Here is a 13,195-nt window from a genome sequence, read left to right as displayed (position 1 = left end):
GGAATGTTTCTGTAGTCTTAAAACTGAGATGATTCTGTTTAAAGTTCTAAGTAAGAATAAATCTTTATTTTTACAATTCCAATTCAAATGGAATTCGGAAATTGGCACAGTGCTGAAAGTGATACAAGTACTCTGTATATATTTCCAAATATATTTTTCCCAAAGAGCCATAATTTTTGTAAACTATTACTAACCAAGTATACTTCTGTAAAGTATAATTTACAGAAATTGTGACTGTTTATAATTTATCATGGAATATGCCAAAGTCATAGAATCATTGAGTCAAAGAGCTGTACAACATGGAACCAGGCCCTTCGGCCCACTATGTCCATGCTGTTCGAGTTGGCATACACATATGCCTGAATTTGGTCGATAGTCCTTTAAACTCTTCCTGCTATATACAGTGGCTTGCAAAAGTGTTCATACCCCTTGAACTATTCCACATTTTTTCATGTTACAACCACAAACGTAAATGTATTTTATTGGGATTTTATGTGATAGACCTACACAAAGTGGTGCATAATTGTGAAGTGGAAGGAAAATGATACATGGTTTTCAAATTTTTTACAAATAAAAAACTGAAAACTGTGGCGTGCAAAAGTATTTAGCCCCCTTTACTCTGATACCCCTAAATAAAATCCAGTGCAACCAATTGCTTTCAGAAGTCACCTAATTAGTAAATAGAGTCCACATGGATCATTTTCCTTCCACTTCACAATTATGCACCACTTAGTGTTGGTCTATCACATAAAATCCCAATAAAATACATTTATGTTTGTGGTTGTAACGTGACGAAATGTGGAAAAGTTCAAGGGGAATGAATACTTTTGCAAGCCACTATATCTGTCGAAATATACCTTAAAGTCACAAAACTTTTATAGTTGTTGGATGTGTAACAGAAAGCTCTGTGTAGTTCACTTAGTTAATAATTATGAAATGACATATTGTAAGTTTAGTTTTCATCCACATTAGGACATTTATTAATGGCCACTGTACAACCACCAATAATTGGAGCAATCTTTCATTTTACTACAGGATTAAGATAAACAATTTTTCAGCTTCTCTCGAAATTAGTTTTATCTTTTTATCACACTGATCATAATTCACTATTAATTTATAATCAGAACATGAGAACCGTCTTTATACAGTGAGTGGTTGTAAATTGGAACAAACCATTGCACATAATCAAGGCAGAAACATAAATGCTGGCAGAGTTTTGAGGAGGGGTGGATTGGGGTGTGAGGGAGTAAGGAATCCCCCAATTAATGGCCCCCTATCTCAGTGGGTAACTGGCCTGTTTCCTGCACTTTTAATCCCTCACCATCCCTACCCTTGCAGGACAGCAATAAGGTTCCCTTAGAAAAGGTTTCTGCTTTGATTCAGGTCATCATCCATTATTTCTCCAGGTTTGCACTACCAGACCTAAACCCTTCTTCCTCTCACCCACCTTCAACATTCCAGTGACTGTTCCCTCTGATGCTCCCTCATCCACTCTTCCTGCCACCTGTAATTTTAATTTGGGAGAAAGGAAAACTTACAATTTGCAAAGACTGTTTCCAGCTACATAGACATCTGGCAAGTGGGAGAGTTTTAAAAGTGAGATAGGGAGAGTTCTGGGACAATATGTTCCTGTTATAGTGAAGGTCAAGTCTGGCAGAACTAGAGAACCCTACTTGACAGGGGTTATTGAGATATTGATGAAAAAAGAGGAGGTCTATGCAGCTGGACTTGTGAACCCTCGAGTAATGGAATATTTGTAGAAATACATTTCAGGAGGAAATCAAGAGGACGATAAGCGGACATGTGATAATTTTGGCAGATTCTGTAAAGTGGAGGAGAATCCTAGCAAATTCTACGTATATTAGCAGCAAAAGGCTTACTAGTGAGAGAATCCCTCAAGGGAGTTCCCTTTGGGAGAGACACAGTAAGTCAACGTGGTCATTTATGTGTGCAGCCAAGGGATATGAGCGAGGTGTTAAATTAATATGTCTCATCAGTATTTACATGGATAAGCTCATAGATGCTAGGAAATGAAGGGATATGAATTGTGAACTTGGAACATATCCACATAACAAATAAGAAGATGGTAGTGGACTTAAGTCAAATTAAGCTGATAAATCCTCTGGGCCTGATCAAGTGTATCCACTGACTACGTGGGAAGCTAGAGAATAAATTGCAGAGGCTCTGGCAGAGATATTTGCACCATTTTTAGCCAAGAGTCAAAGTCAATTTTATTTGTCACATGTGACAGGGAGGGAGATTAGAGAGTGGTTAATAGTGTATTTATTTATAAAGGGCTGCGATGACATGCCAGGCCAATGATACTGAAATCTCATTGGGGGAACATGGAGGGGATTCTTGGGGGCAAGATCCATCTGAAATGCTTAGTGTGAGAGAAATTGTGTCGCACAAATTTGATTTCGTTTTTTGAAGAAGTGACAAAGAGGATTGATAAAGGCAGGGGAGCAGACATTGTCTACATCGACTTTAGCAAGGTCCTACATGGTAGGCTCATCTGGAAGTTTGGATTATATAGGATTCAGGGTGAGCTAGCCAATTGGATCCAAAATTGGCTTGGTGATGGAATCAGAGGGTGGTAAATGGAAAACTATTATTCAGATTGGAGCTTTGATACCAGTGGTGTGCCACAGCGCTTGGAACTGTGTTCACTGTTGTTTGTCATCTCTATATTAATGATCTGAATGATAATCTGAATGAAGATTGAGGGGGGGATCTTATAGAAACTTACAAAATTCTTAAGGGGTTGGACAGGCTAGATGCAGGAAGATTGTTCCCGATGTTGGGGAAGTCCAGAACAAGGGATCACAGTTTGAGGATAAGAGGGAAATCTTTTAGGACCGAGATGAGAAAAACATTTTTCACACAGAGAGTGGGGAATCTCTGGAATTCTCTGCCACAGAAGGTAGTTGAGGCCAGTTCATTGGCTATATTTAAGAGGGAGTTTGATGTGGCCCTTATGACTAAAGGGATCAAGGAGTATGGAGAGAAGGCAGGTACGGGATAGTGAGTTGGATGATCAGCCATGATCATATTGAATGGCGGTGCAGGCTTGAAGGGCCAAATGGCCTACTCCTGCACCTATTTTCTATGTTTATATGTTTCTATAATGTTGTTAACATAGTTAGGATATCATGTTACAACTGTACAAGTCATTAGTGAGACTACCAATGGAGTACTTGTGTGCAGTCTGGTTGGCCAGCTGTAGGAAAAAAGTTACTCAGCTGAAAATTGTGCAGAAACGATTTTTGAGGATATTACCAGAACTGGAAGATTTGAGTTACAAGGAGAGGCTGGATAGGCTGGGATTTCTGAAATGTAGGACATTGAGGGGTCTTCTTCTTTTTGTGTCTATCTTGTTACAAATGTAGGCCTCGCTGTCATCGTCCATCTTGAAAAGAACGCAAGCTTCCGGCTACAATCAGTGGGAAGCCATCATTTGTCACAATAGATGATGGTGGTAGCAGAATTAGCTCAGGACACTTCCAGTTTCCAGCCCCACAACGTGGACGCTTCTGCTATGGGGCCACATTGAGGGGTGACCTCATAAAGGCATATAAAATCATGAAGGGCATATATATGAGGATGGTCACAGGGTTAGGTATTCTAAATGTGGTGAACATAGATTTAAGTTGAGAGGGGAAAGTTTTAGAAGGGACTGAGGGAGATATTTTTCACACAGATGATGGAGTGTGGAAGGAACGAGCTGCTAGAGGAAGCTGAAAAGATGGATACAATAACAACATTTAAAAGGCATGTGGACAGGTACAGGGATAGGTTTAGTAGGATGGGAGCCTAATACTGGTAATAGTTGAGATAGATATCTAGATTGTGGTCGAGGCAGATACGATTGTGGCATTTAAGAAACTTTTGGATAAACATTTGAATAAACAGGGGAATAGAAGGATGTGGATTATGTTTGGGTAGAAAATAATTGGTCTGAGCATCATGTATAGGAAAAAACTGCAGATGCTGGTTTAAATCGAAGGTAGACACAACATGCTGGAGTAACTCAGCGGGTCAGGCAGCAAATCTGGGGAGAAGGAATGGGTGACGTTTCGGGTCAAGATCTTCGGTACAGATATTGTGGGCCAAAGAGCTTGTTATTGCACTGTACTGTTCTGTGTTCTAAGTCTTGGTCAGCATGGATGAGCTGGGCTAAAGGGTTTGTTTCCAGGCTGTATAACACTGTGACTCTAATCCTAAACCCCATATCCATTATAAAGTCTCCATTCTTTGCCCCTGATATATCCTTCTTATAAAATGAAACTGGTGTTTGAGAAACACAATCTCATCTGTTCATTAGGGATCTTACAACATCCAGATACAACAATTTCAGGTCTTAATCGTTGCTCCATTTTTCAAATATTAGTTGGGAGTAAATATTCTGCTTTTGTCATTTTCAATTTTCCTGTTGGGGTGTCAGCCATGAGCTCATGTTCAATCTTCTACAATGGAAATTTAACCCACAACGTTTAACTCTAAAATGAGGAGTACCATTGACTGAATGTTAATTGAAATGACCCAACTTTTTATTTTCTTGCACATTTCCTTTACGTCTTTTAATATCTCCTGCAACCTATTCTATCACAAACATTCCTTATTATTCTTTCATTCCCACCATACTTTATGCTTCAACATCTCAAACGATGTTTAAGTGTTAGCTATTTCTCTCTAGGTGATGCTTGGCCAGTTGAGTGTTTGTGACACATCAGTTTTCCACCATTTGCAATATTTTGCTTGAGTCAAAGGATATAAAATGATGAGAGACATAGATAGGGCGGGCAGTCAAAGTAGGGTAGAGTAGACAACTTTTTCCCAGGATGGACAGATTTTTCTTAGAGGGAGATGTCAAAAACTAGAAGGCATGCCAGTAGGTTTGAGGTGAGAGGGGTAACGTTTAAAGGAGATGTACAGAGCACATTTATTTTACACATAGAGTGCTGGGTACCTGGAACACACTGCCTGGGGTAGTGGTGGAGGCAGACACTGTAGAACAAGGGTTCCCAACCTCGGGTAAATTTATCCCCTGGGGTAAATTTCGCCTACCTAGGGGGTAAATTTGCTGATTCTGGATTTGTCCACAGTTTTTCTCACTGACTGACTGCGTTTGGTTCTGGTTAAGAGGTATTTAGATAGGCACATGGATATGCAAGGAATGGAGTAATATGCATCATGTGCAGGCAGATGAAATTAGTTTATCTTGGCATCATGTTTGGCACAGACATTATGGGCCAAAGTGTCTGTTCCTGTGCTGCAGCTCTATGTTCTATCATACACTGATTGCATTTGATGAATTGGGGTGGAGGAAATTTTGTAAAAATAACAAGCATAGCTATAGAATGAGCCAAATGATCTACAACCAGACTGTGAATTTGATTTAACTCCAGGTACTTCATACCACACCATTCTTCTACGCATTCTATTACAATGGTGGTAGTCATGACTGAGCGGTTGAGAAAATAGACTAGAAATCCCTTGGGTTTCCCTGATGCAGCTTCGAATCCTGCCGAGCAGCAGGTCCACCGGGCTGTGTGGCATTTGAATAACTTTTCATCAGAGACTTAAGTGTAAAAGTTGGGAAGTTTTGTTACAGCTGTACAAGACATTTGCAAGGTTGCACTTGAGTTCAGCTTTTGTCATCCTGCATAGGAAATATGCCATTAGTCTGGAACAAGTGCAGAGAAGATTTACAAGGATTTTGCCAGGAGTCCAGGGCCTGAGCTATAAGGGCAGGGTGAGATGGGCTAGGACTATTCTTGATAGCGCAGGAGACTGAGACGTGATCTTATAGAGGTGCATAAAATCACAAAGGGGATAGATGGGTGAATATACAGTATTTTTCTCGTGGATGGGTATTCAGGAACTAAAGGGCAAAGGATTAAGGTGGAATGGCTGTTTTTTCACATGGAGAGTTTTGGATATATGGAATGAGCTGCCAGAGGAAGTGATTGAGGCAGGTTCAATAACAACATTTAAACAGGATAGATGAGATTCAGAGTGATATCGGCCAAATGCAGTAAATAGGAGGTTACACAAAAAATATGGGGGGAACTTCTTTACGCAGAGGGTGGTAGCAGCATCTAATGAGCGAAGGAAATAGGCAACAGGTTCATTGGCCGAAACCCTTCTTCAGACTGATGGATGAGAAGGGGAGGGGGGGTGGGCAGGGGACAAGAAAGGAAAAAAAAAAGGATGGACTTGGAGCCAGAAGGTCTGTTTCCGTGCTGGGATTGGATGGTTAGACAGCAGGGGGGCTGAGGAAGGGGAGGAGACAGCAAGGACTAACAAAATTGGGAGAATTCGATGTTCATGCCCCCGGGGTGCAGACTCCCCAAACGGAATATGAGGTGCTGTTCCTCCAATTTCCGGTGCTGCTCGCTGTGGCCATGGCTGGGACACTTGGTTGGCATGGATGAGTTGGGCTGAAGGGCCAGTTTCCATGCGGAGTGACTATGACTCTAATTGACATTGACTGCACATTCTTACATGGTTCGTGCTGCAGTATAAAAACAGCAAATTGAATGGTAAAATTATTCCAAAATACAAACTGTTTAAGAAGGAACTGCAGCTGCTGGAAAATCGAAGGTCGACAAAAATGCTAGAGAAACTCAATGGGTGGGGCAGCATCTATGGAGCGAAGGAAATGGGCAATATTTCGGGCCAAAACCCTTCTTCAGTCTTCTTCGCTCCATAGATGCTGCCTCACCCGCTGAGTTTCTCCAGCATTTTTGTCACCCCAAAACACAAACTGCTGGATGAAGTCAGTGGGTCATGCAGCAACTGTGGAGAGAAAGGAATGGTCAATGTTTCGATTGAGGCTTTGCATCAAGGCTAAGATCATTGAGGGAGGATAGCAAGTATAAAAGGGAGAGAGATGAGGCAGGAGTTGATAGACAATAGGTTGACCTAGGTGGAATGAGTGATGATGGGCAGGTAGAGCCAGGTGGGGGATGAGCTGCCAGAGGAGGTAGTTGAGGCGAGGACTATCCCAACATTTAAGAAGCAGTTAGACAGGTACATTGGTAGGACAGGTTCGAAGAGATATGGGCCAAATGTGGACAGGTGAGACTAGGGTAGCTGGGACATGTTGGCCAATGTGGGCAAGTTGGGTCAAAGGGCCTGTTTCCACACTGTATCACTCTATGACTCTATGACCATGAGGGAAGTGTGGAGGGGGGAATCAGAAGCTGGGATGACAGATGGAAACTTACAAAGTAAAAAATGTCAAAGGGGAATGTAAAGGTAGAGACAGAGGCTTATGGATGATGTGGTAGCACAACATAAAAATGCTGGAGATTGATAAGTAAGAAAGGTGAAACAGGATCTTGACTCGAAATGTCGACCATTTATTTCCCTCCATAGATCCTGCCAGACGCATTGAGTTCCTCCAGCAGTTTGTTTTTCGCTCAAGATTCCAGCATCTACAGTCTCTTGCATCCCCAGTAAAACAAATTCTGCTTTTTTAATGTACCTTTACCAAGGCTTTGGTGTTATTTTCAGCATCAAGAGAAACAACTAATAACAAATTAAACAGACGAATGAAGAAAGCAGCAGCCTAGCTACGCTGATTATCTGCTGAATGATTAAACCGATTAAAATGCTATTTTTTTTCTTTCTTGCTTTGACTCTTTAGCTGGCCAGTATCTAAAATCTGAAAGTGTAGTGGAAGCTGACACATGTTCTACAACCTGCGAGGAATTCCAACAGATAAAACAGACAGTCCTACAGCTCAAGCAGAAGGTAGGGAATGATCATTAAAATGTTCATTGCTCAAGACTGAATGGGAAACATTTTAAAATGTAAAGTGTATTGTTACTTAGGGCGGCACAGTGGTGCAGCGGTAGAGCTCTGCCTTACAGCGCCAGAGACCTGGGTTGGATCCTGACTATGGGTGCTGTCTGTATGGACTTTGTACGGTCTCCCTGTGACCCTGTGGGTTTTCCCTGGATGTTCCAGTTTCCTCTCACACTCTAAAGACGTCCTGGTTTGTAGGTTAATTGGCTTCTGCAAATTGTAAATTGTCCCGAGTGTACAGGATAGTGCTAGTATATGGGGGGAATGTTGGTCGGCACAGACTTGGTGGGTCAAAGGGCCTGTTTCCACACTGTATCTTTAAAGTCAAAAGTCTACTTAGTACTAGTCTACTTAGTCTACTTAAAAGTATTACCCTTATTTTAGTAACAATTGGAGGAGCAGCAGAACTTTAAGTGAATTTTTTTTTAAACTTAGAATCTAATCTGTAAATTTGAAAAAAAAAAGAAAATGCTGAAATCCTTAGGCTGTCCCTTAAAGGTCCAGGATGATTTGCTTCCACTCTAGTTTTACAGGTTTACAGAGGGCTGATGTAACTAACGTGGGAATGGAGGACTATTACACTGGTGGGGAGTGAAGGGTGACTAGATAATTTGTGAGTTGCTGCATTCCTTCTGCCCTACAAGCATGGACTCAAGGTTCATAAGCGCATTAAATGCTCTTTCTCCATTTTGAGCAAACATGGTCCAGGGATGCTTCAGGGTTAATCAGGGTGTTGCATTTTTATTTACAAGGAGGCTTTGGACACTCATTTGAAGCTTTCTGCAGTCAACCTGGTAATGTCTTTCCATGACAGAGTTTTGTGTTTAGGGAGTGTTGGTTTAGGGAGTCTGGTGATCTGCACTGCCCAAGGAAATAACTGAAAGTAATTAAGTTCTCTAAGCTTCATCAGGCAGTAGAATGTGTAGGATGGAACTGCAGATGCCAGTTTACACCAAAGATAAACACAAAATGCTGGAGTAACTCAGCGGGTCGGGCAGCATTTCAGGATAAAAGGAATCGGTGACATTCAAGAGTCAAGATTCAAGAGAGTTTATTGTCATGTGTCTGGTATTGGAGGTTCAGTATTGATGTGGATAGAGAACTGGCTGGCAGACAGGAAGCAAAGAGTAGGAGTAAACGGGTCCTTTTCAGAATGGCAGGCAGTGACTAGTGGGGTACCGCTAGGCTCAGTGCTGGGACCCCAGCTATTTACAATATATATTAATGATTTGGATGAGGGAATTGAATGCAACATATCCAAGTTTGCGGATGACACGAAGCTGGGGGGCAGTGTTAGCTGTGAGGAGGATGCTAGGAGGCTGCAAGGTGCTTGGATAGGTTGGGTGAGTGGGAAAATGCATGACAGATGCAGTATAATGCGGATAAATGTGAGGTTATCCACTTTGGTGGCAAAAACAGGAAAGTAGACTATTATCTGAATAGTGGCCGATTAGGAAAAGGGGAGATGCAACGAGACCTGGGTGTCATGGTACACCAGTCATTGAAAGTAGGAATGCAAGTGCAGCAGGCAGTGAAGAAAGAAAATGGTATGTTAGCATTCATAGCAAAAGGATTTTAGTATAAGAGCAGGGAGGTTCTACTGCAGTTGTACAGGGTCTTGGTGTGACCACACCTGGAGTATTGCGTACAGTTTTGGTTCCTAATCTGAGGAAAGACATTTTTGCCATAGAGGGAGTACAGAGAAGGTTCACCAGACTGACTCCTGGGATGGCAGGACTCTCATATGAAGAAAGACTGGATAGACTCGGCTTGTACACGCTAGAATTTAGATGATTGAGGGGGGATCTTATAGAAACTTACAAAATTCTTAAGGGGTTGGACAGGCTAGATGCAGGAAGATTATTCCCGATGTTGGGGAAGTCCAGAACTAGGGGTCACAGTTTAAGAATAAGAGGGAAGTCTTTTAGGACCGAGATGAGAAAATCAATTTTTTACACATGAATCTGTGGAATTCTCTGCCACAGAATGTAGTTGAGGCCAGTTCATTGGCTATATTTAAGAGGGAGTTAGATGTGGCCCTTGTGGCTAAAGGGATCAGGGGGTATGGAGAGAAGGCAGGGATGGGATACTGAGTTGAATGATCAGCCATGATCATATCGCATGGCGGTGCAGGCTCGAAGGGCCGAATGGCCTACTCCTGCACCTATTTTCTATGTTTCTATGTTACTATGTCCCTGATAAGACAATGAAATTCTTGCTTTGCTTCAGCACAAAAGAACATCGTAGGCATTGACTACAAAACAGATTAGTGTGTCCATATACCATTATATACGTAAATATACACATGAATAAATATATAGATAGTGCAAATAACAGATAATGGGCTATTAATGTTCAAAGTTTTGTCCGAGCCAAGTTTAATTGCCTGATGGCTGTGGGGAAGTAGCTATTCCTGAACCTGGTCGTTGCAGTCTTCAGGCTCCTGTACGTTCTACCTGAAGGTAGCAGGGAGATGAGTGTATGGCCAGGATGGTGTGGGTCCTTGATGATACTGCCAGCCTTTTTGAGGCAGCGACTGCAATAGATCCCCTCGATTGAAGGAAGGTCAGCTGACGATGGACTAGGCAGTGTTTACTACTTTTTGTAATCTTTTCCTCTCCAGGGTGCTCAAGCTGCCGAACCAAGCCGCGATGCAACCGGTCAGCATGCTCTCTACTGTGTACCTGTAGAAGTTAGAGAGAGTCCTCCTTGACAAACCGACTCTCCGTAATCTTCTCAGGAAGTAGAGGTGCTGATGGTGCTTTCTTGATAATTACATCAGTGTTCTCAGACATTTTGGGTCGACCCAAAACGTCACCTATTCCTTTTCTCCAGAGATGCTGCCTGGTCTGTTGAGTTACTCCAGAACGTTGTGTCTTATCTACAGTCAGGCAAACTTGTGCTAATGTAGTAGGAAGGAGATAGATCACCAGAGTTCTTGGTGTATTTTGATGTAACCTCACATTATGGTAGGATCAGTAGACTTTAATGGTGTTTTGATTGGTCTCAATGCCAGAATAATAGATTAAATGAGATAATGGCGCATTTACAGCAAGTTTTTAGCGAGAGTCATAGCTGAGTCTCACGTTGCGAGTTGACACAAGAGGTACCCCGAGTTAAAACTCGTGGTAATAACATACGATTAACGTACGGAACTCGTGGACGCAACTTAGAGACTCGTGGCGCTAACGGCAGGTACTCGTGAAACTTGTCAACTCTTGCAAAAAATCAAACATGTTTAAAATTTTCCACGAGTCAATTTTACTCTTGTGGTTAAGAATTGAAACATTTTAACTCGTTGTAAGAACGTAGTGGCCCGTGCATTTACCTTAGTGTATCGTGAGTCTACCGTGGGAACTCTTTAACTCAGCGGGCAGGCAGCAGCAGATTGTCGCTCCCTTCAGTTTCCCAGCGACAATCACCTGCCATAACGCGAGAGAGATCATGCACTGTTGTAGGTCTCCTTTGCACGTCGGTGTTTCTGTCTTTCTCCACTCATTGTTGGCCCTATCTGTCACCACCCCCACCTACACCCCTCTGCTTCCCGGCCATGTGTGTGACCCCTTCCCTCCCCTCTCCAGCTCCCCGCCCATTGCACCGGCGCGGGGGCTTTGCACTGTCTTCACGTCGGCGATGCCAGCAGGTCAGTGCTAGTCACCCCGGGGCAGTCGCTCCCTTCAGTTTCCCAGGGGGTCGGGACGGGACTGGAGTTGGGAGGGAAAGGTAGGGGGAGTGGGGGGGGAGTGGATGGGTGGGTTAGGTGAGCAGGAGAGTAGGAGAGTGGGATTGTTTGCAGTTGCAGAGGGAGGGGGCACGGGCGGTACAGTTCCCAGTCTCAGCTCCTGTCCAGGGGGTGGCCGGAGACGGGTGGCCCAACGAGGAGCGGGTTCCTCTGGAGTTGGAGCGGGGCTGGGCTTGAGTTGCTGCAGGCTGTGGGTCTCTGGGCTCTCCGTGCTTGCAGTGGGCCTAGTGGGCCTGGGGGTCAGTGTCACGTTGATCCTGACGTCTACGGCCACCCCCCCCCCCCCCCCCCCCCCCCCCCCGGACAGGAGCTGAGACTGGGAACTGTACCGCCCTTGCCCCCTCTCTCCTGCTCACCTAACCCACCCAAGAGCAAATTAAATCACAGATTAACATTGAATTTTATCTTTATTTCAGATCACGTCACTGCCCAACAATGTTGATGATATTAGTAAGCAAAAATCAAATAGTCAGACGTTATTTGCTTCCAACAGTTACAATGCTGGATTCATTGGTCTTCCTGGGCCAACAGGGCCTTCAGGTAAGAAACAAACTTCACAGTACAGCACACCTGAGCCAGCACTGTGGTTATGTTTCAGGAACCAGCATCCAATTGATCATGGATTCCAAACCTGCCACAGGGGAAGTTAACTTTGAATAGTTCAATGCCTGGATTATGGGGTATTAGCTACAGGGCGAGACTGAACAGACTTCAATTGTTTCGGGTGGCACAGCAGTAGAGCCACTGCCTCACAATTCCGGTGACCGAGGTTCAATCCTGACTGATGTTGTCTGTATGTGTGGAGTTTGCATGTTCTCCCTGTGACTGCGTGGGTTTCCACTAAGTGCTCCGGTTTCCTCACACAAGCTGGTCTGTAACGCCACTATTCCACCCAATCTCAGGAGTTTAGGTCCAGATTTATTCATGGACTGGACAGATTTGGTGGGATATGGGGCAAACGCAGGCAGGTGGGACCAGTGAGCAACAGGGACAGAGTCCCCCTAGTCATATAACCATATAACAATTACAGCACGGAAACAGGCCGAACACGTATTCTCCCCTTGTCCGATCTACCTGCACTCAGACCATAACCCTCCATTCCTTTCCCATCCATATAACTATCCAATTTATTTTTTAATGATAAAATCGAACCTGCCTCCACCACCTTCACTGGAAGCTCATTCCACACAGCTACCACTCTCTGAGTAAAGAAATTCCCCCTCATGTTACCCCTAAACTTCTGTCCCTTAATTCTCAAGTCATGTCCTCTTGTTTGAATCTTCCCCACTCTCAGTGGGAAAAGCTTATCCACGTGAACTCTGTCTATCCCTCTCATCATTTTAAAGACCTCTATCAAGTCCCCCCTTAACCTTCTGCGCTCCAAAGAATAAAGACCTAACTTGTTCAACCTTTCTCTGTAACTTAGTTGCTGAAACCCAGGCAACATTCTAGTAAATCTCCTCTGTTCTCTCTCTATTTTGTTGACATCGTTCCTATAATTGGGCGACCAAAATTGTACACCATACTCCAGAATTGGCCTCACCAATGCCTTGTACAATTTTAACATTACATCCCAACTTCTATACTCAATGCTCTGATTTATAAAGGCCAGCACACCAAAAGCTTTCTTTACCACCC

At 43.3% G+C, this 13,195-nt stretch overlaps 1 protein-coding gene across 1 annotated transcript in view; it reads left to right on the top strand.

Moving 5' to 3' along the window:
• The window catches only part of ccbe1 (collagen and calcium binding EGF domains 1), a 353,404-nt gene that overhangs the window by 314,938 nt on the left and 25,271 nt on the right, over nt 1–13,195 (top strand). The window contains exons 6-7 of the mRNA XM_055631149.1: nt 7,655–7,761; nt 11,974–12,097. Of these exons, the coding sequence (XP_055487124.1) occupies nt 7,655–7,761; nt 11,974–12,097 (231 nt within the window). The remainder of the gene's footprint in view (nt 1–7,654; nt 7,762–11,973; nt 12,098–13,195) is intronic.

This window comes from Leucoraja erinacea, chromosome 1 (assembly GCF_028641065.1).
Source record: "Leucoraja erinacea ecotype New England chromosome 1, Leri_hhj_1, whole genome shotgun sequence".
NCBI lineage: Eukaryota > Metazoa > Chordata > Chondrichthyes > Rajiformes > Rajidae > Leucoraja > Leucoraja erinaceus.
The sequence above is the reverse complement of the archived record's forward strand: the minus strand, read 5'-3'. Positions and strand labels throughout refer to the sequence as shown.